The sequence below is a fragment of the Heteronotia binoei genome, chromosome 2 (genome assembly GCF_032191835.1).
Source record: "Heteronotia binoei isolate CCM8104 ecotype False Entrance Well chromosome 2, APGP_CSIRO_Hbin_v1, whole genome shotgun sequence".
In the NCBI taxonomy this organism is placed as follows: domain Eukaryota; kingdom Metazoa; phylum Chordata; class Lepidosauria; order Squamata; family Gekkonidae; genus Heteronotia; species Heteronotia binoei.
Window position 1 is genome coordinate 57,286,368 of NC_083224.1, and position 24,513 is coordinate 57,310,880.

At 40.7% G+C, this 24,513-nt stretch overlaps 1 protein-coding gene across 1 annotated transcript in view; it reads left to right on the plus strand.

The window, feature by feature from the left end:
* LOC132567300 (fer-1-like protein 4) overlaps nucleotides 1-24,513 on the plus strand; it is a 78,313-nt gene that overhangs the window by 18,402 nt on the left and 35,398 nt on the right. Inside the window, exons 13-25 of the mRNA XM_060232981.1 lie at nucleotides 885-1,068; nucleotides 3,515-3,701; nucleotides 4,429-4,799; nucleotides 9,015-9,123; nucleotides 10,401-10,599; nucleotides 13,478-13,598; nucleotides 13,932-14,032; nucleotides 15,541-15,628; nucleotides 18,025-18,141; nucleotides 19,429-19,581; nucleotides 21,793-21,976; nucleotides 22,209-22,333; nucleotides 22,720-22,854. Coding sequence (XP_060088964.1) covers nucleotides 885-1,068; nucleotides 3,515-3,701; nucleotides 4,429-4,799; nucleotides 9,015-9,123; nucleotides 10,401-10,599; nucleotides 13,478-13,598; nucleotides 13,932-14,032; nucleotides 15,541-15,628; nucleotides 18,025-18,141; nucleotides 19,429-19,581; nucleotides 21,793-21,976; nucleotides 22,209-22,333; nucleotides 22,720-22,854 — 2,074 coding nt within the window. The remainder of the gene's footprint in view (nucleotides 1-884; nucleotides 1,069-3,514; nucleotides 3,702-4,428; nucleotides 4,800-9,014; nucleotides 9,124-10,400; nucleotides 10,600-13,477; nucleotides 13,599-13,931; nucleotides 14,033-15,540; nucleotides 15,629-18,024; nucleotides 18,142-19,428; nucleotides 19,582-21,792; nucleotides 21,977-22,208; nucleotides 22,334-22,719; nucleotides 22,855-24,513) is intronic.

Sequence of the window (24,513 nt, forward strand, 5' to 3'; positions counted from 1 at the left end):
TTTTGCTAATCTCAGCCAGCATCAAACCACAGTTTAAAGATCAGTTTGCAAACTGTGGCTTGGGCTAACTATGGTTAGCAGTGGTCTGCCGATGGTAATGCTAACAGAGCATAGTACAGAAAGTGAGAGGGGAATCCATGCATATACATGAAAACTGAAGGAAAGGGAGGGGGGAGCAAACAGAAACATAAGAAGTTTTATTGTAATTTTAATCATGATCAGGAGGGTGCAGGGCTTTTAAAAGAAAAAGCCCAACAGGGACTCATTTGCATATTAGGCCACCCCCCTGATGGGACCATTGTTTCACGCAGGGCTTTTTTTTTTTGTAGAAAAGCTCAGCAGGAATCATTTGCATATTGCACCACACACCCTGACACCAAGCCAGCTAGAACCCTGTTCGTGTGTGTTCCTGGTCATAAAAAGGCCATGGGAGCTTATGCAGCATTAGATTTGCACTGAGTCTTTTCTCCCCATGATTTCTCCCCAGATTTCAGGGGAGTGTGATTTTCTCTGATTCCTAGAATCTAGTGTACCCTTGTTTTGTTGTATCTCTCTCTTAGGGTTGAAAGCCTCCAGGTGGGGCCTGGAGATCTTCCACTTTTACAGCTGATCTCCAGGTGGCAGAGATCAGCTCCCCTGGAGAAAATGGCTGCTTTGAAGGGCAGACTCTATGGCATTGTACCAGGCTGAGGCCCCTCCCCTCCCCAAACCCTACCTTCTCCTGGATCCAATCCCAAAGTCTCTAGGTATTTTCCAACACAGACCTGGCAACCCTACTCTCTCTCTCGCTCTGACACACACACATACACACTTTCTTGAGTCCTGTAGTTTTGGTTTTCCTGGAGGTATAATCACTTTTGAGAATTCCGTTATCTTCTTTTCAGGAACTTGCTGCTGCCTAAAAGAATCCCAGCTGAGCGGCCTTGGGCCAAAGTTTGCATCAAAATTTACAAGGCAGATGGACTGCCCAGCATGAGTGCAGGAATCATGGGTGGTTTTTCAAAGATTGTGGGTGAGAAGAAAGTCTTCATTGATCCATATGTGCAAGTTATATTTTCTGGACAACAGGTAAGCTTAAGGCTGGCCTCTTAAAACATGTATTCCCTTACAACTAATCTTTGTTTCCTTGTGGACTTGACCTACAGCCTTTTCTGAATACATGAATGGAAGAGGGGCATCTACAGAGGACTCTAGAAAACAGGATAACTAATTAGGGTGCACCTATATGGTGGTTTGGAAGAGGGATCATATAGTTTCCAATGAATCCCAGTTAAGTACATGTATCTACATCTTGACTGCTCGCATCTGTACTGCATATCCAATGCAGGATTTGAAATGCAAATCATGAGCTGCATTGTAAGCCCAACTTAGTGTATGAACACTGGATGAGTGTGCAGTGAGCTGCCATCCGAGTGTGCTCTTAGATACCAAGACAAATATGATTGGTACCTATGAGCTTTGTTCCTTCTAAGCTGAGATAGTGTGAGCTAGCTCACAGTATTTTCGCCTCTGGCTCACACATTTTTGTCTTAGCTCAGGAAAAATGGCCCCAGAGCAAACTAATTTATGCAGTAGTCGCAACTTTAATGCCAGTAGCTCACAAAGTAGAGCTCACAAGACTCCACAGCTTAGAGGGAACATTGCCGATGAGTAGCTAAGTAAAGTTTTGGGAGTCTGACCTTGTTTAGAAAAGCTAGATCTTAAACTAGATGTAGTGGCAGTGAATTCTATAACTCTTTACATTAGAAGAAGTAATTTTTAAAATCTGTCCTAGCTTACCATAGTTCTCGCCTAACTTACTACAGTTCAGTTTCAATTTGACACCAAGTTGTCAAGGGTTTTTTTAAAAAAAGATAGTCCCCTGTGCAAGCATCAGTCGTTTCCGACTCTGGGATGATGTTGTATCACAACGTTTTCACAGCAGACTTCTTATGGGGTAGTTTGTCATTGCCTTCCCCAGTCATCTACACTTCTCCCCCAGCAAGCTGGGTACTCATTTTACTGACCTTGGATGGATGGAAGGCTGAGTCAACCTTGAGCCAGCTACCTGAACCCAACTTCTACTGGGATCGAATTTAGGTCGTGAGCAGAGAGCTCAGACTGCAGTGCTGCAGCTTTACCACTCTGTGCCATGGGGCTCTTCTAATTAGAAGAAAGGATAAAAGATGTTTCTTCCATCCACTTTCCCAGTACCATTCATAATTTTGTATAGCTGTATCTTGTACTGTATCTTGTACTCCTCAAGTTGTATCTTGTACTCCTCAAGTTGTCTTTTTCATAAAATAATCAATTCCAACCTAGTGGCAATATTACTAGAAATTTAGTATAAATGTTGGAATACATTTGTTTGTTTGCTTAAAATATTTATTAGCTGCCTTTCACCCTCAAGGCAGCTTACAATATAAATGAAACATTATTTTAAAAAGCACAATAGAAACAAAAACACATAAAAAGTCACAGTTTAAAAACTTCAATTAGGACAGCCAATAATAAAAGCCCAATCAAGCAAAACACATTCTTACTAAAACTGTCTTCAGCTGCCTCCTAAAGACTGAAAGTGAGGGGGGCAGGCACATAATATTCCATAATTGTTGAGCTGCCAGAGCAAAGTCAGGAGAGCATCTCTCTGCAATCTTAATTCTCTTGCAGGAACATATAGGAGGCGATGGTCTTTCAGATATCCTGGCCCAAGCCATGTAGGGTTTTAAAGGTGAAAAGCAACACTTTTAATTGGGCTTGGGAACAGATTGGTTGCAAGGGTAGTAGTTGTAGTACTGTGGGCATATGCTCCTCATAGCTGGCCCTGACCAGCTGTCTAACTACAGCATTCAGCACTAGATGTGGCTTCCGAACGCTCTTCAAGGGGAACTCTTGAGTAGAGTAGAGTTGAGTAGAATACAGTGCAACTGTCCAGTCTAGATGTAACTTAAGGCATGGATCACTGTGGATACATCTGACTGATCTAGATGTAACTTAAGGCATGGATCAACTGTCCAGTCTAGATGTAACTTAAGGCATGGATCATGATCCATGGATCATGGATCACTGTGGATAGATCTGACTGAACCAGAGATGGACGTAGCTGACATCAGTTGAAGCTGGGCAAACTTAACTCTAAGCCACAGCAGTCATCTAGTTTTCTAAGGTGACTGCTGTTTCAGAAAGCACTCCTAAACTGTGAACCTGGCTTTTCAAGGGGAGTAAAACCCCATCCAAGACAGGTGAGATCTGAAATCCCTGTTTGCCTTTCTTCTGACCCAGAGAACCTCTGTCTTGTCAAGATGAAGCTTCAGCTTGTTCACCTTCATCCAGCCCATTTAATTCTGGGGGGATCTCATCATTCAGTATAGAAGAAATTATGGGCTCAGTTAGCCATACAACAATAATCACATAATATGATAAATGTGTATACTCTATAGCGTTTTTGACTTTCAGATTTCTCACACCTCTGCTACCAGTTTCAAACTAGTTTGAGACTGCTGACTTATATTAGTCATTTCTTCTTCTGGTTTAGGGAGAAACATCAGTTGAAAGCAACACTACAGAACCCATATGGAATGAACAGATCAGCTTCATTGAGATGTTTCCTCCTCTTGTTCGAAAAATCAAAGTCCAAGTATTGGATGATGCAAACATTGGGGATGTTGCCCTTGCCACACACTTCATTGATCTGAAGCAGATATCTGACCCTGGGAGAAACGGTGAGTTTGCCCTGAGCTTCAAGCACCAATGTGCAATCAGATAGTTCTGTTCTGTTGCTTATTTATTTGTCTTTGAATGATGCCTGTGCATCAGCTGGGGCACTGACTCTGAGAAGTATGTCCACAGAATTTTTTGTTAAGAGAATTTATTTGTGGCTGATACATTTGTATGTATGTATCATGACAATGGCTCAGTCCAGACATAATATGAGACCACTGTTTATTTTATTCAGCTCACAGGCAATCACTCATGTCCTGTTTAGCTTTGAAAAGTGATTTCTCTTTGTAGCCTGAATGGTTATCACTAGAGACAATGCAAGGTTGAGCCAGAAAGTTTGCATTCCAAAATTAAGCAAAAACATAGTTAAGATTAACTGTGATTAACAAACCAACTTCAGATCCTGTATTTATGAACCCTAAGTATCCACAGGTAATTGAGTAGCGTACATTCAGACAATCATATTAACCATAGTTTAATTAACCGTGGTTTTGCACTATGTTTGAACTGAGCCAATGTTTTTTGCAGCAGAATCCTATTTAGAATCCTACTGAAGTCTACTCAGTGGAGGGGCTTATTTCTAGGAGAGCATTCTTAGGATTGCACTGCTAGGCTGTCAAGGAGTCATGTCCTGCTGATGCACTGATTAGAGGGTACAAGAGGGTTAACAAACACCTGTAAATTCTAACTTGAATGCCAAAAAATTTAGAAGTATGACGATTTTCACAGGTTTTAATCCCACTTTTGGTCCAACTTGGGTGAACTTGTATGGTTCACCTCAAAACTCAGCTCTGCGAGATGTCCACAAGGATCTCAATGAAGGTTTGGGAGAAGGCATATTCTACCGTGGGCGTCTTCTCATGGCCATTTCTGTAGAGATCTTCAGTACTATCCAAGCAGCAGAAAAGAAGCCTGTAGAGGTTCTTAAAGGTGCTCTAAGCAAGTTCAAATTAAAGAAGAAGAGTAAAAAGACCAAGGAGAAAACAAAAGTCTCTTTCAAAGAGCAGCAGCAAAGCCAAGCTGAGGTTGGTATCCCTGAGGAGGCAGAGCAGCCAAGTGAGGTGATTGTGGAAGTTGAGGAGCTCCATCCTCTCCCAGAGGTGAGTCACATCTTGAAATTTACAGAGTTGTTGCATATCAGGGCAGGCCCAACCATACAGGGAAACATAGTGGTCACCTAGGGCATTAAGCTTTAATGGGTTCCAAATTAAGTAGAAGTGAATTTCTTTTCTCTATTAAAATATTGATATTATCTCTAATTTTTCTCCATATTGAATGTTGCTGGGGGGGGGGGGGGTGTCACATGCCAAATTTCCCTAGGACACCAAAACCCTGAGGCTGGCCCTGTTACATATCTGCACCAAACATTGGAGCAGAAAACAAGAGACAATTGGTGCAGTAGGAGAATTAATTTTAATTAAATTCTGAGATCCCTCAGTGTTTAATTAAAGTTAGAAATAATTCTCCCACTGTACCAAATGGCTCTTGTTTTTTTGTTCCTTTTGTATATCAAACACTATTAGCACGTTTTTTCATGCTCATTAAACTTGTTTCATGTTTATTATAATCGTATTGCCTACTTATTTTTACTGTCCAAAGAATAAAGAATAGTTATATATGAATGTACTTACCAACAAACATCAGCACTAGAATCTAGTGAAAGGAATTTGTGTTGAAGACTTGCACATACAACCATAATTTTGCTTTCTTTATTGACTATAAGACTTAGCACTCCTCAAAAGGCAAGTATTTTTTTAGAATACCTGAACAGTGGCTTGGCTCTTTGGCAGTAAGAATGGTTGCAGAAAATTGGAAAAGCAGATTTTTGGTTGTATGCATGGACAAAGTAGGTAAATTCCTGGATAAGGGAAAGGAAGTAGCTTGATATCTAGTTACAAAAGTATAAATGTGGTTTCATGTTTGCTAATATCCTGAAGCTGGGAGCATCTTTTTAGTAGTTCAGCATTCAGAGTTAACTAAGTTGTGATAAATTTATATACTTGAGTTTAAGACATTTATGAACAGTGCAATCAGCCTTGTAAGTTTATTGAAGTCAATCAGATTACAGGGCTGCATGGATAGCCTCATCAAATTCATTGTATTTGCTGTGTCTCTGCATCTTTTGCTCTGAGGAGAAGCCTCAAAAGCATGCTGTTTAAAACAGCTGTCGCTTGTTCAGTATAATATAATTTTCTATGTCTGATTATTTGATTAATACCTATGATGGAGCATGGCAATTTTGGCATCAGAGCTGGAGGGATATTTTTTAGCGGATAACTGTCCATTTTGTTCATCAGACACTGGTGAGGCAGGACAACATCTTCCTATGAAAGGAAAATAAGAGTTGAGTACATTGGTACTTGAACAGAACTTGTTCAGCACTTTACAGTACCATACATAGTTTGTAAAGGAAAGATTAAGTAGGTGGAGATGGTGGTAAGTGACAACACAAGATTACTTGGGTGGGGACAAAAAGCTCTGCCATAGCCCTATTACTCTGTAATAATAAAGGGAACCAATAAAGCACACACCCATGTGCTATTTGTTTTCCTTGCTGGCATGACTGCAGAGCTAGTAATATCACACAGAACATGTAAGCGCAGTAGACTGGCAGATTTAAAGACAATCAGCAAGAAGTCTTGTGAAAGTAAAACAAGCGTGTTCACTTTTATCTATAAGCTTTTTCTAGGCCTGGGGAAAATATTTTAGACAAATCATGTGCACTCGAACAGATTTCATTCTTACTGTTTGTAGCTTCCTGCCCAAACACAGTGGTACCATGAGAAGACGAAAATATTTATTTCCCCTACTGCACGAATTATTATTTATATTAAGAAACTAACTCCCTGGGAGTTGTAAAATAATAAATACTAAACTGATTTTTAAATGAAATCAGCCATGGTAATGGAGCGGCAAGATGGTATGCTACTCATCCCTTTCACCACTTGTAATTTTTCTGCTAAAAAGCTGTGTTTTTCCTCTCTGGGGTTAAGAAACATGAAACAGCAGTTCTTGCCATAGTTTTTCTTATTTGTATCTCTGTATTTGTTCCTAAGGGTATAGGTAGCCATATGGAGGTCCCATTTCAGTCGAATTATTTGAGTTTAACTGTATAGGAAATGACCCCGCTTTAACGTTCTTTTGAATTCAGAATGTTCTGTTTTCTTCCATTCTGAAGGACAGCACAGCTGTTCTGTTTAAAGATAGATGGATGGAGAGATAGATAAATGTCTTGAAATCCACAAAAAATTATTTCTACTTTTTGGTGTAGTGGTTAAGTATGCGGACTCTTATCTGGGAGAACCGGGTTTGATTCCCCACTCCTCTACTTGCACCTGCTAGCATGGCCTTGGGTCTGCCATAGCTCTGGCAGAGGTTGTCCTTGAAAGGGCAGCTGCTGTGAGAGCCCCCTCCAGCCCCACCCACCTCACAGGGTGTCTGTTGTGGGGGAGGAAGGTAAAGGAGATTGTGAGCTGCTCTGAGCTTCGGAGTGGAAGGCAGGATATAAATCCAATATCTTCTTCTTCTTCTTCTTTTATATTTATTTATTTCTATTTTATATTTATTTCTGTTAGTTATTTTTATTTACTCCCCCCCACATCCCCCAAATGTTTATTCTGCCCTCTGTGCCCTCCACATGAATAACATGTGACAGGAATCCAGTACTGAGCCCTGTTCAAAATGTCTTCATCAGAAGAATCAAAAAATTGAAGTGAGATGAAATTTCTGTATCTAGGTCTTCTGTAACAACAGAACATACCCACTGTTCATTATACCACAGCTTATCTACCTGAAGGTCTCTGCTGGAGACAGCTGCAGTAAAATATAATGCTTGAAACACCTATTATAGCATAGTTGGCCTTTAATAATTCTACTTTTTTTATGTGTGAATATATCCTTTTTAAAAATCCATTTTAAAATGATAAAAAGGTTGACTAGTCCCTGATTATAATCAGTACAGCTGCCAAATATTCTGGCTGTCTTCAACAAAACATAAACACTATGTGTGTTATGTGTGATCAAATCACTACCGATTTAGGCCAACCTTATGAATTAATGACCTCCCAAACAGACTGTCATCGGCAGCCTTTCTTGAGAGCACTAGAAAAATACAGAATGAGTTAACATGACTAGAAAAACTAAGTAAGAGTGCAGTAATACCTTAAAGACTAACAAAAGTTATAGTAGAGTATGAGCTTTTGTGAGCCACTACTCACTTACTCAGATACAGCTAGATTCAAGTCCATCTATCCCATATATTGAAATGTGGAGTGATTTCAGATGCCAAATTACATTAGCAATGCAAAAGAACAATGGCAGCACAATATATGGAATACAAAAATATCAAAAATATTGTGCAAAACACACACTCTTGAATAGTTTATACAAAATTAAGTATATTGTATTGTGTCATATAATGAACAGCATACAAAAGTAGGCATACATTCATACAATCAGAAATTAAAGCCAAACAAGAGTCTCAAATACAGTATTTCAGGGAGGACCCCTCACAGTCTCTTAATTTTCCAAATAGAGTACTAAGACTCAATAATAAAGTTCCACAGGAGCCCCTCTGTTGCTTGTTGGCTTCTGAAGGAAAAATTCTTGCGTTCACGCAAACCCAGGCTTTGATTGTGTTCCGCTGCATTGTCTTGAGCTTTGTTATCAGTTGCAATTCAGCAGTCTCTGTTGCTCATACCCTAGCAAAAGTTTTGTTAGTCTTTAAGGTGCTACTGGACTCTTACTCTTTTCTGCTGCTACTGACAGATAAACACAGCTATCCATCTTGATCTAGAAAAACAAAGTTTTCGAAGGTTTATATCTTCAATTTAAAAACATTGCAAAGATTGCAAAGATTGATCTGGATTGTCCTTAGTGCAACTACAGAGAACAAAACGGGGCTTTTTTTTTTTGAGCAGGAATGCACAGGAACACAGTTCCGGCTGGCTTGGCACTAGAGGCTGTGGCCTAATATGCAAATACATTCCTGCTGGGCTTTTCTACAAAAAAGCCCCATGTGAAACCATGGTGACATATGCAAATGAGTTCCTGCTGGGCTTTTTCTACAAAAATAGCCCTGGAACAGAATAGTACGTATCCCTCCCCAAGGATATCATTGTTACCCTGCACTGAGGAATACAGTGGCAATTCAGATATCAAAATGATTGCATAAATGAATTACTGGCCTGCCTGCCAGTATTTGTCATGAGTGAAACATTCATGGTTCAATGTTGCAAATTTTTGTGTGAGGAAAAATTGTGTGGACAATTTTATTTCAAAATTAGGCCATACTTAACCTTTCTTTCTTCTTTCAGAATGCACTGGGAGTTAAAGAAGAATTCCTCCTTTTTGCCTCCTTCTTTGAGGTGACTATGATAGATCCATCAATAGGTACCAAGCCTGTGAAATTTGAGATCTCTATAGGTAACTATGTTCTCTGAACTTAAAATTTCTTGAGCCCAGCCAGATATTACTACAAATAACTGATGAACATATGAAGCTGCCTTATACTGAATCAGACCCTCAGTCCATCAAAGTCAGTATTGACTACTCAGACTGGCAGTGGCTCTCCAGGATCTCAAGCTGAGGTTTTCCATGCCTATTTGCCTGGACCCTTTTTAGTTGGAGATGCCGGGGATTGAACCTGGGACCTTCTGCTTACCAAGCAGATGCTCTACCACTGAGCCACCGTCCCTCCCCTATGATGATTACAGTTGAACAGAGACTTTTGTTTGGTTTGCCCTAGAGAGCTTTAACACAGTATGGATCTTAATGAGGGCTGCCAACACAAATCTGGCAATCTACAGGAGACTCACCTCATGATGTGGGGCCTGTCTGGTGCAATAATGACACAAATGGCAATGCTCTGGTATTAGCCACAACTCTATGGTTTAACCATAGAGTTTTGACTACTTGCTAGAGTGTCACCTGCAATGCACTGATATAATTTCCGGTTGTGCCAGATGTGACAGCAACATGTTGAGGTGTTGGTGTCCTCTCCGTTTTGCCTTTTTTCTCCTGTCACCCAGCTGAGTGGCAGGAAGAAGTGCCCTCTTGGGGGAAGGAGTTCCCTAATGTTAGTGTAAACCTGTTGCTTGTGGGGGTTTTTGTTATGATTTGTTTTGTTTGTGTATACCTCCCTGAGATCCTGATGATTATGAGTTCACATATAAAGATAATAATGCTTGCTTCTCATTCATGGATGTGCCCTTAATCCATTTCCCTAAATCTGATGTATTTTTTCTTAATCAATGTGTCACCTTTTTTTGCCTGTTTTGCTTCTGAGACTGCAGCTGCTTTGTATTTACTAGACAGAGTCCCAAGTAAGCACCCTAATGCACTCTATAGCTGAGCATCTGAGTTGTGGGTTTGAACTATTCTCAGTATTACCTGAGGAATCACCAGTGATAGCTTGAGAAAAGCATTCATTAGTCTCCATCAATATGCTTGTTTTTCAGGCAGCTGACTAAATGGAAGCCTTGCCAGTGTTGATTATCTATCTATATAAGAAAGACAACAGTTGGGGGGGACAGGGACAAACTTGCTGTGTATATTCAGACCATAGACTCTTGTCAGTGTGAAGACTACAAACAAGAGTTGCTGATGCTCTAGAGAGGTTGAGGCTGCAGGGATGGTCTTGGAAGGCTGTTGTAAATAGTAACTGGCCATGATGACCACAAGTAACCACCTTCATCTTCAAGGGAACTATGGCAAAGCTGAAGAAGTTTTTACCAAGACTTCTAAGAAGGGTGAGAAGGAAGAAAGGAGTGAAGAGAAGCAGCCTTTGCTTGAACCCAGTTCTGAGGATGAGCTGGATGTTGAAGTCATATCTCCAAGCACAACTTTGCTCCAGAAATCTGTGACTGCAAACCAAAGGCCTGAGCCCACAGAATATGACAGGTAATTCATTTTAATTGCTGTCTGACTAGATCTTGTCTCTTCACATTCCCATTTATTAATTCATTCAGCAGTCATTCATGTCATTCATTAGGTCTAAATTATACACAGATCTGGAAGGAAACGATACTCTAGCCTAACCCCCCTGCCCTAGAAAGCAAATCCTATGCCTCAGGCATCCTCAATATATGTCTAATGCATGTATTAGAAACTCTTACTAAGGGACATACTTTTTTCCTGATTGACTGCATTCCAAATACATCTGTAGTAATTTAGTAAAGGTACTGTTCTGTATTATTTTGCAACTGTTTTGTTTTCCCTACTAGCATCAGGATCCCTGAGACAAGAAAACACCAGAAAAGCAATATCTGTTCCAGTGCAAACAGATTGATATTGCTGTAGTATGCAATCTAAAATTACAATATATACAAAATATGAACACTGTCTATAACATCATTCTCAAATGCTAATATGAAGTGCAAAAATTGTTTATATTATGAAACATTCCAGGTCAATGGTTAAAGACGCAGTTAGAAACTCATATACATAATTCAGAGTTTCATAAACATATATAATAGCACTATACAATCAATCAACTATAATTCATACTGAAGCATCTCTCACTTTCTGTACACTTCATACAAAATTCATTATTTATTTTATTCAACTTATATTTTGCCCTTCCCGCTTTTCACAGTCAATTCCAGACAAATAAGCACAGAATATGACAACCTAATCTTGTTCCAACCAACAAGAGGTTGTTTCCAGAAGAGTAGCTGCTAGGTGCAAATATATAGTATTGGTACAATTTAATGATATTTTCAAATGTGCATGAAATCCTTCTTGTATAAGCAGTTGTCAAATGAGCAAAATGAGCAGGACACACTTTCCTGGATATACAGTGGTTTTGTTTATAGTAGTTTGTCGACTTGCTTCTATTCCTTGCTGCTTATAATGGAACTATTACAAAGATAACACAATGCAGTATTTATGTCTGTCATACTCTATACAATACCAAAAATCAATCTGTGGCTAGTACTCACCCAATCAGAATAATAAATATCTAATACTTTCCCCATCTCCAAGGTTCTTACTAAAGTATTCTGTTAGCTGTTCTTATAGATCTCTTCCCTGTGTTAATTGCATTCAGATGTTTGGAGCCAGCTAAGAATTACAGCTATACAATTTGTTCTCTTTACAAATGTGACAAAAGATCTATACTGGCATTCAGACCCCTAGGGGCTACTGTTTGCAATTTATGAATCCAAAAACTCTCCTGTCTTAACAGCACTTCCTCTATATCTCGCTTTGGGAAAACTGAAGTGCCACATGTAGGCTGAGTCTGCAGTATGAAATATTGATTATTCTCACTGGGTGAGTACTAGTTACAGACCCATTTTTAGTATTATATTAAGTACAATAGATATGAATAGTACATTGTATTATCTTTTGTAACAGTTTCTTGTAAGCAGAAGGAAATACAAGCAAATTGACAACGTTGAGTCTGCAGTATTAAATATGAATTGTTTTTGCACTTTATATTGGCATTTGAGAATGATGTTACAGATAGTGTTTGATGGTTCTATTTTAGGTATATATTGTAAGTTTTGGTTCAGCAACACTGGATATTCTTTTGTGTGAGCTGTAGTATGCAATCTAGCTTGCAGGCTGCTAATAATGGTTAGACTGAGAAATCCACATTCAAGACTTACCATATGCTTGCTTACAGATTTAAAACTGTAGAACAGGGGTGTCAAACTCATTTGTTATGAGGACCAGATCTGACATAGGTGGGACTTTGTTGGGCCAGGCCACGTGTTTCATAAAATGTAATGCCAGGTAGCAGAGACATAAACTTTATAAAGGACACAGACATACACAATAAAAAGTTATTATTTTAACTTAAAATACAAACAATAACATTAACACAATAACACTCTTGATATATTTTGTTTATTTAATAGTCTTTGATAACTGACACTTCCCAACCCTTCCCCTCCTTGCCCTTAAAAGATGCCTGCCTAAAATGGAAAGGTGGGGGAATAATTTCCTGCAGCTTGATCTTGAAATGGTGAGGACAGGCATGGGTGGGAGTGGGGGGAAGAGAGCCATGGGCCTGATTAAAGCCCTTGGTGGGCCAGTTCTATCCCATGGGCTGGGAGTTTGACATCTTTGCCATAGAATTTCTTCCCCCTGAAAGCAAAAGTCCAGTGCCTCTTACTACATGTAATAATGATAATTCAGTAGTTCTTATTTCTGATTAACTGAAAACCAATTTAAACAGTATAGCCCTGAAAGATCCTCTTCATCATGACACATGAAGTGCAATCCTAAACAGAGATACTCCCTTCTAAAGTGCATGGATTTAAAAAAGTGTAACTCAGTTTATAACTGCAGTAATTGGCTAGTGTTCAGCAGTGCAACTCCCAAGAGTTCAAATCTCCAGCTTATGCATCTTTCCTCTGGTAACATGGTAAAATACAGATATGCAGGACTCATTCTGCTCAGGTGAGGGACACTGCCTGTAATGTTCTTACAGTTGACCTTCACTAGACTCAACTATCTTCTGCCTTCATTATGTCTATTGGAGGAATGAGCTCATACCTAGTTCTAGTGTCCAGCTTCCTTAGTAGCTGGATACAAGACTCTTTCCTCCGTCTTTCCACCTAATTCAAACCCAGGGGAGTGGAGAGGGCTGCCTTCATCAAGTCCATGGGGCAGATTCAGAACTTTTTGTATGTATGTACTATGTTTTACAAAAGCAAGCAAATTCAGTACTTATTCTAGCCTTGGTGATGATATATCAATGTAACTATTATGCAGAGGGCTGGTTATCAGCTGCTTGTTCAAGTTGTAAATCTTCACTGCCTGCTGCTCTTAGCTCTTACAGCTGCCTGCCCTTGCTGCACGATAAGCCTTGTGTGTATGTCTGGAGCTACTGGGAAGACTATACCTGGAGACTCTGCAATTCCAACTGGATTGTCAAAATAGCAGAGCGTTTGGTAAAGTATTGTTCTGCCTGTCAACCCTCTGTCAAGCCCTTCTGCTTCTTGGTATCACATACTTGCCTTTACTGGAACATGCAGAAAATTATTTTGGCAGAGTGGGAGCCTGATTGGATTTATGTTCTGAGTACTTTCTGCCCTGTTCTTGACAAAGGATGTTTGAGGGCAATCAATACTTCACAGGAGAAACTCTTTGCTTCATTCTTTACAAAAATCATATTGCTGTTGCTTATACGTGGGTGCTTATATTTTAGACCAAAGGTGCATAATATCAGCTACATTGAATACTGTCAGCTGACACTGATCTCAAGGCAGTATTTGTTACAACAGGAACATGGGCTAGAAGATGTGGAGAAACTCTTGAGGCGACCCAAGTCCAAAGCAGATGAGAGGCTTCGGCAAGTCCTGGAGGAGTTTGTGGCTGGATGTAGGTTAGTATGCTCCTGCTTTTGTTTAATAAAAACCATACGGTTGACTCAAATTGTCTTTCCTGCACTTTCTATCTTAATCACATTCTTTGTCAAGTCTTGAATTAAACATCTTTGAATCCAGCATCCTCAAAGCCTAGAAGATAATCACATCTGGATCCTGATGTTGTGAGACTCATCTCTAATTAGAGAGTTCACAATAAGCCAACTGATTAATAGGAAGTTATGTAAAAATGCTGAGTATTAATTAGGAAATCTTGTGTCATGGCTGTTTTTTTAGCTTGTTTTTCCAGACCCACCTTGTTAGTTTTTTTGGGAGGGCCATCAAATCACAGCTGACTTAGGGCACCCCAGAGGATTTTCAAGGCAAGAGACTTGGAGGTGGTTTCCATTATGTGCTTCTGTGGTAAAACCCTGGTATTTCTTGGTGATCTCCCATCCAAATACTAACCCTGCTTCTGAGATCTTCCAAGGTATGCCTAGATCAGGTTAGCCAAGTCAGGGCCTAGCTATTATAGATAATGGTTTAGAATAATAAACAGTAGAACACAGGAAGAGTGGATCTCTTTAAATTTCTCTAAAGGTAAAGATTTGGTTGCCAATCACCATGATTTCATTAAGAACAAAAGGCTATACTGAGGCACCCCAGTCCCACTATGTTTGGTGTAGTGGTTAAGTGTGCGGACTCTTATCTGGGAAAACCAGGTTTGATTCCCCACTCCTTCACTTACAGCTGCTGGAATGGCCTTGAGCTAGCCATAGCTCTGGCAGAGGTTGTCTTTGAAAGGGCAGCTGCTGTTAGAGCCCTCTCAGCCCCACCTACCTCACAGGGTGTCTGTTGTGGGGGGAGAAGATATAGGAGATTGTAAGCCGCTCTGAGTCTCTGATTCAGGGAGAAGGGCGGGGTATAAATCTGCAGCCTTCTTCTTCTGTGCAGCAAAATACAAGAGAGATTTTAATAGGAAGAAATTGTGAGCTCATTTACTCTTTATATTTATTGCTATCCACACAGCAAGGACCACTGGGCAAAATACATTATGGCTATTCCTTCTCCTATCCCAAACACTCCTGTAAGGTAGATTAGACTAGGAGAAAGCAAGTAGCCCAGTACACACAGTGAGTGAGCTTCATGATCAAGCAAAGATCTGAACCCTTTTCAGCAGCCTAAGATCGACACTCTGGCTATTACACTGCATTGGCTTCTACAAGAAGAAGGCAAATGTGAAAGGTCAGTGATATCTGTGTGTGTTTTAAAATATATATTTTAAAAAGTTTTAAAATATATTTTATATAAAAGTTTATATATATCCCAACAAACTATATTTGTTGAACAGCGATTTATCTTGCTATTTCTTATTAATGTGGTAAAATAACAGTTTAAATGCAGGGGTTTTTTTTGTTTTTTTACTGTTCTGTGATAATGATGAATCCTTGACATCTGTTCATTTTTTATTCTGTGTGATGTGTGGCTGCGGTAACAAAGCCAGAACTCACAGTCTATCTAATTTCAGGCAGTATTCACTTAATGCAGATAAAAAGCCAATGGCTCGTCCAAATAACCTTGATCGATGTCGGATGAAGTCACTTCCACAAAATATTGTGAGTCATGTGAACAGTCTGTGTTTGTGGATGTGTTACTCTAAACTGGTACAAGACATGGGCCTATTTTTAAGGAAACTTTTAATAAAAGCCTTTCACAACCTAGAAGAGCTCTAGTGAATGGGATTCTGCAGCTGCTTTGGTGACAGAAAGTGAACTCACTTTGTTGCCATCACCCCCACAGAGTAGACAGAGTGCAGACGTGTTCAGTTGCATTTGCTTTGAGTTTTTCTCCCCTCGCTGTCTCTCTTAACTTTCATTATCTATAGACATGCTTTTGTCTTTTACAACTTTTCCTTGCTATGTTTTAGCTTAACCATTCCACCTTTCTTGCCAAACTCTTGTAAGTTTCCTTCCTCTCTTGGGAATTTGCCTCCATCTTTGTTTGCCTGTTGTCTCTCTCTCTCGTCTTGGCTTCGCGAATGAAGATTTAAGAAGGGTGCAGTAGTCCACGTCTGCTGCAGGCTCGCTGGTGGCTGACAAGACCAATGCGGGACAGGCAGGTCCGGCCACAGTGGCTGCAGGGAAAAGTCTGATTTAGGGTTGGTGCTGTAGCAGTGCGATTCTTCCTCAATCTCCTTTTGTCCTCCAGACCAGCTATGCGTGCATTCTCAAAGGAAGAGACAGCCTGGTGGATGGTGTGCCTCCATGCTTTGCGATCTGAGGCTAGGTCAGACCACAAGGCAGCAGGAGTTGATGGAATTCCACCAGAGATCTGGAAGCATGGGGGCACAGTACTACATAGCTCACTTCACAAAGTACTTGTCACCTGCTGGGAACAAGGCAAATTACCACAGGACTTTCGCGATGCCTGTTGTCAGGGTAACTGAAAATGGTAGCTGAATTCTTAAGAGTTGGGAAGTCCTTTTGGGAGAGTGAGGAGGCAGGGAAGATTAGCTGCTCTGGCTCCTGGGCAGAGATGGGGGCAGTAGCAGTGAGGATGGGGAGGGGGAGGAGTCAAGATGTCTGCAAAGAGGTTGAGATGGGAGGCTGGTGATACATGGGAGGGTGCTATCCCCTGCAAATCTGCCACCTGTGATGACCACTTCAGGTGGCCTCATAGTATAGCGAACTCTGAGCCCAGCTCAAACATTGTCTAATTTGAAAGATTTCCAAAATTACTGCAATTCTGTCCATGCCCACAGAACACAAATTCTGCAAAAATCAGAACGAATATGATATCTGTTGATGGACAGCCATCCAGACTCTGCCATGGAAAATCTCGGCCATGTACTGGAAGTTGTGATGGGGTGGTTACAACAGAGCCAGCTGAAACTAAATCCATCTAAGATGGAGGTCCCTGCTGCAAGGGGCCTGTTGAAATGATTTTCTGAATCGTCATCTGCCTATGCCAACTAATGGATATAATGGGAGAGCAGATGAAATTGGATATCACCACCTGTAGAATTTAAGCTTGTTTTTAGAGTGTTATATTGTTTGTATTGTATGTATTAATTTTAACTTTGTATATATGTTGATTGTTGTTACCTGTCTTGAACCCTTCAAAGGAAGGATGGGTTATAAATCAAAAATATAAATAAATTATATTTTAATCATAATCTTGGGTGGCAAAATGAAACAGAAGTCCAGTGGTACCTTAAAAGACTTACAACATTTATTCCAGCATGAGCTTATGTTTTTTTTTCAATTTTAAATAAATTTATTAATATTAATATAACAATAACAATCCAACACATACAACTATTACAATATCTATAACTTTAGCCATCCCATTATGCTTACAATATTATGTAGAGAGACTTAATAGAATACAAAGTCTATATATTTTTCTGGCAGTTGACATGAAACATTTTGTTGTTCTTGTACAAACTTAAAGAAATGATACCATTTTTCCACAAACGTGTTATTGTCTTTTCTGTTTTCTAAAACTTCTGATTGCTGAATTGTGTTTGCTATCTTATCCATTGCTATTATGTCCCAGACCTTCAGGAACCTTTGTCTTTTTGTAGGCATTACCTTTGACTTCCAGTGATGCGCTATTAAAATTTTAGCTGCTTCTGTGAGTCAGAGCATTTGAAGAGGTAAGCTCTGAGTCACAAATACTCATACTGAAATAAATGTTGTGATTCTTTAAGGTGCTACTGGAATCTCTTTTATTTCACATACATATGGTCACCTTTTTGTTTTTCTTTCCACCCTGTACATTTCCTATAATGGATCAGCTGCACATCCTAGTAACTGTCAGCATAACATATGGCTCATCAAAATTTTCATCAAATGCTCTGACTCACATAAGCTCATGCTGGAATAAAGGTTGTAAGTCTTTTAAGGTACCACTGGACTTCTGTTTCATTTTGTCACCCAAGATTAATATAGCTATATGTAATCCTCTGTATTGCTGCATATATGGTTTGAATTTGTTTTTTTCTGTTCAGATACTGTATGCAAAGCAGGGGCTCCGCATAAGGAGGCGACTGACACGCACCAATGTCAAGGAGAAAGTAAATGAGGCAAAGACAATCCTGTCAAAGATCCGCTTCCTAGCTAAAGAGGTACATATGACAAGCACAGGGCCAGGTTTGGCAATTCATATGGTATGAGAACCCATGGTAGGGCTACTGGAAAAAGAAACATTGCACTGTGGAGCATGAGATCATGTCTTCTTCTGCAGTCTCATTTTCCTCACTTGTGTGCCCCTATTGCTTTGGGAGGGGGTTCCTTTTATACATGTGTTTTGCTCCTTCTAGTAGTCAATTTGATATTATAGCACTGTTTGTCTGGCATAAAAACCTACAGTGCAGTGATATTATACAGTGAGCCAGTTTAGTATAGTGGTTAAGTGCACAGACCTGGGAGAACCAAGTTTGATTCCTGACTCCTCCACTTGCAGCTGCTGGAATGGCCATAGCTTGCACAAGAGTTGTCCTTCAGTGAGAGCTCTCTCAGCTCCACTTATTTCACAGGGTGTCTGTTGTGGGGGAGAAGATAAAGGAGATTGTGAGTTTCTCTGAGACTCTGAGATTCAGAGTGGGAAGGCAGGGTATAAATCCAACATCTTCCTCCTCCTCTTCTTCTTCCTCATCTTCTATCAAATCAACCACTAGAGGGAGCAAAACACATGTGGAACAGAACCCCCCCCCAAAAAAGCAGTAGGCACACACTTGAGAAAAATGAAAATGTGCAAGAATGTGGCTGTAATATAGTATCTGATAGTTCCCATAGAGCAATATTAGTGTTCATTTAGAAAGCAAAAAGTGTCCCTAGTCATAGTGATAGAGAAAAATGTGGAAACATTTAATCACTTCAAACTGATGCTTAAATTGGAGGTGATCTAGAAGGTGCTTGAGATGCAGAAGTTGAGATGATTGATGATTGGGAGGGACGGTGGCTCAGTGGTAGAGCATCTGCTTGGGAAGCAGAAGGTCCCAGGTTCAATCCCTGGCATCTCCAAAAAAGGGTCCAGGCAAATAGGTGTGAAAAACCTCAGCTTGAGACCCTGGAGAGCCACTGCTAGTCTGAGAAGACAATACTGACTTTGATGGACCAAGGGTCTGATTCAGTATAAGGCAGCTTCATATGTTCATAAGTTCAAAGTGTTGTGCCCAGTTCTTGTGCCAATATTTGTTGCCTACTAATCTTCCATGATTTCCATCCTTCTTCCCATCCATTATCCCAGTCCTTGACAAAAAGTTACAACATTTTAAACTCCTCTATCCTCATTTCCCACAAATCTGCAAACATATTATAGGTATTTGTTTGCTGATTTCAGTAATTCAGCACCCTCTGCTTTCTGGTTTTCTTTCTCAACTGTGGTCTTAGGTGCTTTTGTTTTTTTCCAGCCTCAGTGTTCTATTCCAGATATCTTGATCTGGATGTTTAGCAACAACAAGCGGATAGCATACACAAAAATCCCTGCCCAGAATGTCTTGTACTCGGTGGTAGAAGAGGAGAAAGGCAAGGATTGTGCCAAGATCCAAACTGTCTTTTTAAAGGTTGGCATTATCTTTTGCGCTCTCTATCTGTCTGTCTCTCTCTGTTTGTCTGTCTGTCTCTCTCTGTCCAGCTAAGACATAATGTGAATGAATGGTTTATTTTAACTATGGTTAGTTTAAGAAACTAGGAATTGGCTTGCAGAATCTTGTTTTGCTTTCACAAATGTTGGTTTTATCACCTTCACTCTTTCTGTTGCAGAGATTTGGGTAGCATCCTGGCCTGCATTCTAGTGAGGGTGGCTTGAGCCGCTATTAAGTTTGGTGTAAGTTTGGAGAGCCAGTTTGGTGCAGTGGTTAAGTGTGCAGACTCTTATCTGGGAGAACAAGGTTTGATTTCCCACTCTTCCACTTGCACCTGTTAGCATGGCCTTGGGTCAGCCATAGCTCTGGCAGAGGTTGTCCTTGAACGGGCAGCTGCTGTGAGAGCCCTCTCCAGCCCCACTCACCTCACAGCGTGTCTGTTGTGGGGGAGGAAGGTAAAGGAGATTGTGAGCCGCTCTGAGACTCTTCAGAGTGGAGGGTGGGGTATAAATCCAATTTCTTCTTCTTCTATGTCAGGAGGTCCATGTTCCTGTGTCACATGAAACTATAATTAAATCCAACTGTAGTGAAGAAACCAACTTCAGTTAATGGTTTCAGATCCTGGTATAATGTAGCCTAACAAAACATGATTGGTGGAGTGGCCTGCATTCATTTGGACAAACATGTTGATTGTAAATAGTTTAATTAAACCAAGGTGTCCTGTAATATCAGAACTGAATTGGTGGGTAGAAGTAGAGTAATGAATTTCTGTCATAGCATTAGTACAATTTAAGGATGTGTCACTGGCAACTACAATCAAGATAACTCATATCGTAGTATTCCCCATTACTATGTATAGGTGTGAAAGTTGGTCAACAAAGAAAGCTGACAGGAAGAAAGGATTCATTTGAAATATGGTTTTGGGGACCAACAAAGAGACAAATCAATGGGTTCTAGATCAAATCAAGCCTGAACTTAGGGTTGCTAAGTCTTACCTAGGCTCTGGAAGGGGACGAATCCCCCACACACAGAGCAATGATGTCACCCAGAAGTGACATCATCACACTGGGCATGTCATGTTGGGGACACTCTATAATTCAGGGTAAAAACTCTATAGTACATAGTACAACTCTATAATACATGAGTTTTAACCCAACTGCTAGAGGATCCCTGGCGTGATGTACCCAGTGCAATGATGTCACTTCTGGGTGACATCATCATGCTGGGCATGTCACGTGATAATGGAGCTCTTTGGGGGCAAGGATTCCCCTGGCAGCACACTCTGTGCCGGTGAGTTGCGGGCCTCCAAACTGGGGGAAAACCCACCCTTGGCGGGAGCTTGTCAGTCCTACCTGAACTCTCCCTAAAAACTAACATAAACAAAACTGAGGCTGTTATACTTCGGTCACATTATGAAAATACAAGAATCAACAGAAAAGACAAGGAAAACTTGAAAGCAGCAGGAAAAGAGGAAGACCCAACGTGAGACGAACTGAATGAATCAAGGAAGCTATAGCCCTCCGTTTGCATCACCTGAGCAAGGTTGTTAACAAAGGGACGTTTGGGAGGTCATTAATTCAGTCACCTTAAGTTGGAAGTGGCTTGATGACAACACATACACATTTAAGCACTTCTGAATGCTTATTTCTGTCTTAGGGTAGAACTATGTATTACCTCATCATATGTGTGCTCCAAGCCTGCATTAGCCTGTGTAATCCAAATGTGAGGCCAGAGGCCTCTTAAAGGGAGATAGGCAGGGAGTGGAGTTACATAATCTTTCCCACATCTGCCAGTTCTTTTCTTTTAGTGCCCTTTAATTTCTTTTTCCTCCAATCTGATTTCTTTCTAGTCTTGAAAGCTGTCTGAACAAACAGGTTTTTTTTTTTAAATGATAGTTGGGGTGCATTTAGATGGAAGAACTAGTTGGTGTGAGAAGGATGCATGAAACACTCCCTCTGACCTACTGATTCTCCCTTGTATTTAACATTATGAAGCAAAAATGATCTTGGGAACCATGACCTAAAGATTCCTCTTTCCCCCAAAGCATTCAGACTATTGACACCTCTTGTATAGATCACAATTCATATGAAATGGATTGTGCTCTATTCATTATTGTAGCCAGTATTCGAAATAAAATTGCTAAATTTGCTTGAGTGAATACAAATTGAAAATGCTGTTTGGGGCTTAAAGGTTCCAGGGTCACGCACTGGAGAGATCTTTGCAAAACTGGAAATCTACATGTGGCTTGGGGTAATCAAATATGTGAAGAACAGCACTGCAGAGCTACCTGAGGAGTTCAAACCAATTTATGAGAAGGCAGAGCCTTCTACAAGGATTCCAGCATACCTCCCACCTAGCCAGCTCAACAGAGATGGTAAGCATGTATGTATTGCTCCTCGCTTAGGTTCAATGCGTTGGGACTCTCTGAAATAAGATATCACACCTTCAGACCAACATGAACTGGAGAGTTTTAGTGTCCAGGCTCCATACATAGAGAAAGGTAAACAATTCTGTGGTCATTTCTTCAATTCCCTTGTCTTTTCTATAATGCATATACTGTTATCTTGCGATTTGACATTAATAGACATCTCACCTGTTTTTTTAAGACTTCAGTTATTTTCAGTTGCGAGCCCATCTATATCAGGCTCGGGGGATTCTCCCAGCTGATGAAAATGGTCTTTCTGATCCATTTGCAAGAGTGGTCTTCTCAACTCAATGCCAGACTACAAGTGTAAGTATATCTTGCACAGAATTGTGAACAAGCACTGTGGGATATGCTTCTGAAACACCAGCCTTCACACACACACACATATATTTGTATTGAATCCTAAGCCTGGCACCCTTTCTTGAGTTATCCCTTAAAAAAAATCACTTCCACGTTCCCAGCTGCCTTCCCCCTTGGAAAAAAAGATATGGATACCTGTATCACCTTCGCCAGAGAGAGAAAATTAGCTTGGTATTTGGGTGATTTTTAGTGGGAAAACTACCAGAAAAAAAAATAAACAAACCATCCTTCTGCTATTATTGGTATTTTTGAAAGTTAGAAGAAAGGTGCATGTGGTTGTGTGTCACATCTGCTTTGTTTAAACAACTATACTTTGATTTCTGTTCATTCAGATCTTGGAAGAGACATTGAGCCCAATGTGGAATGAATTACTTCTATTTGACCAGCTCATTATTGATGGAAAGAAAGAGGACTTGAAGACAGAGACACCAGTTGCTGTTATCAATATTTTTGACCACAACAAATTTGTACGTTAGTAACCCCTTAGCAGATGTGTGCAGCTACAATTGCCTCTTTATAATGGGTTGATTCTTCAGGTAGCCCCACACATGACAGCTTGATTTCCCCACAATAGTAGTGTCTAAATCGTTTGAGAAGCACCATAAGGAGTTTTGTAGGTCAGCCACAAAACCTTCTTATAGCAGGTATGAAGGAGAATGTTACAGAGACTACCTGGGGGCAGAACCACCAACATTTGAGCCCCAAATAAAACCACCATTCTATAACCCTGCTCCTGAAAACAGAATGCAGTAATTCTAAATTGCAGGAGCTGCTGATTTATTTATAGCCCAAACCTAATAACCTCATCTATCATATTAGAATCAGGTTGATAAGAGAAATTATGACAAGCAACTCCAGGAAGATGAAAATGAACAAACTGTTTATATCCAGGGTGATCTCCAGCTTTCATCTATAGAGTGGTAGCAAGTGCCACCTGGGGGTTGGCAACACTTGAATCTGCTTAGTCTAATTTCAGGAGGTCCCCAGCCAACACCTAGTAGCTGGCAACATGGAGATCTACTGCACTTCAGGAGACTGCCAGTCCCCTTTGTGAGCAACTGTGGAACATTGCTTTGTACAGGAGAATTTCTAAGACTGTATTACTGTTGTTCAAAATTCCATAATTAGGTCCATTGTTCCCCTTCCCCATCCCCTGTAGGCAAGTCCTATGGAGGAACAAAGTGATATAATATGGGGGGGGGGGGGGGAGATGCCAGTTCATGTGAAAGCGACCCAGAAAAATCAATTGCTTTCTAGCATCCTTTCCACTCCCCCGCCTGCTCCTCCAGATCCAACCCATGCTGTTGGTTGCCAGATGGCTGGGATGAAAGCCCGGGGGTGGGGGGGGAGGAGAGAGGAACGGTGCTGGTAAAAAGGGTAGTTCTGTTATCACTGCCCCAACTCCTGTGCCTGCCCTTAATGAAGCTCATTCCAGTTATATTTCTCCAGACATTTAGAAATCCCTGACATGCAGAGATATCAAGGCGAGGGCCCTGCGGAGCCTTGCTCAATTCCGTAGGGCCTGCAAGACCACTCTCTTCAGCTGGCCTTCTCGTAATGTGGATCCTAGCTTATTATATCTGGTCATCATAAATTGCAAGAGGAGAACATCTAGAATATAGCACCTGGAAATGTTAGAATCTAATTAAATTGATGGTTTTAATTATAATGTTTTTAATGTAATAGCAAATATCGTGAACTGTATATTGTTGAATATAATTGGCTCTGGTTAATCTTGGGACAGCCCGGCATTCTTGCTTCTACAGCAATCGACCCTTCCCAAGCACATGGCGCGAAGCAGAGCACTGAAGCAAGGGGTCTCCAGTCAAGCAACCCGATGGCCAAAGAGGGCAGAAGGAGGCGGCACTGTGCCTAAGTAGCTGCTGGTCGACCCCTGCCCTTTGACCCACCCCAGAGACAGCCCATAGGACCAGCACCAGGTTGGGCGGGCCCCTGCTTCCCGCGCTTGGCCTGGCCCCGCCCCCTCCACCCAGCAAAAGGCTGACTTTCCTCCCTGCAGTGCCACAAACGGGGCCAGGGTTAAGTCCAGATCCCTGCTTATATTACTTCTTTGGCAATTAAAACTTGCCATCTTTTCACGTGTCATTCTATACACTAAAGAGCAT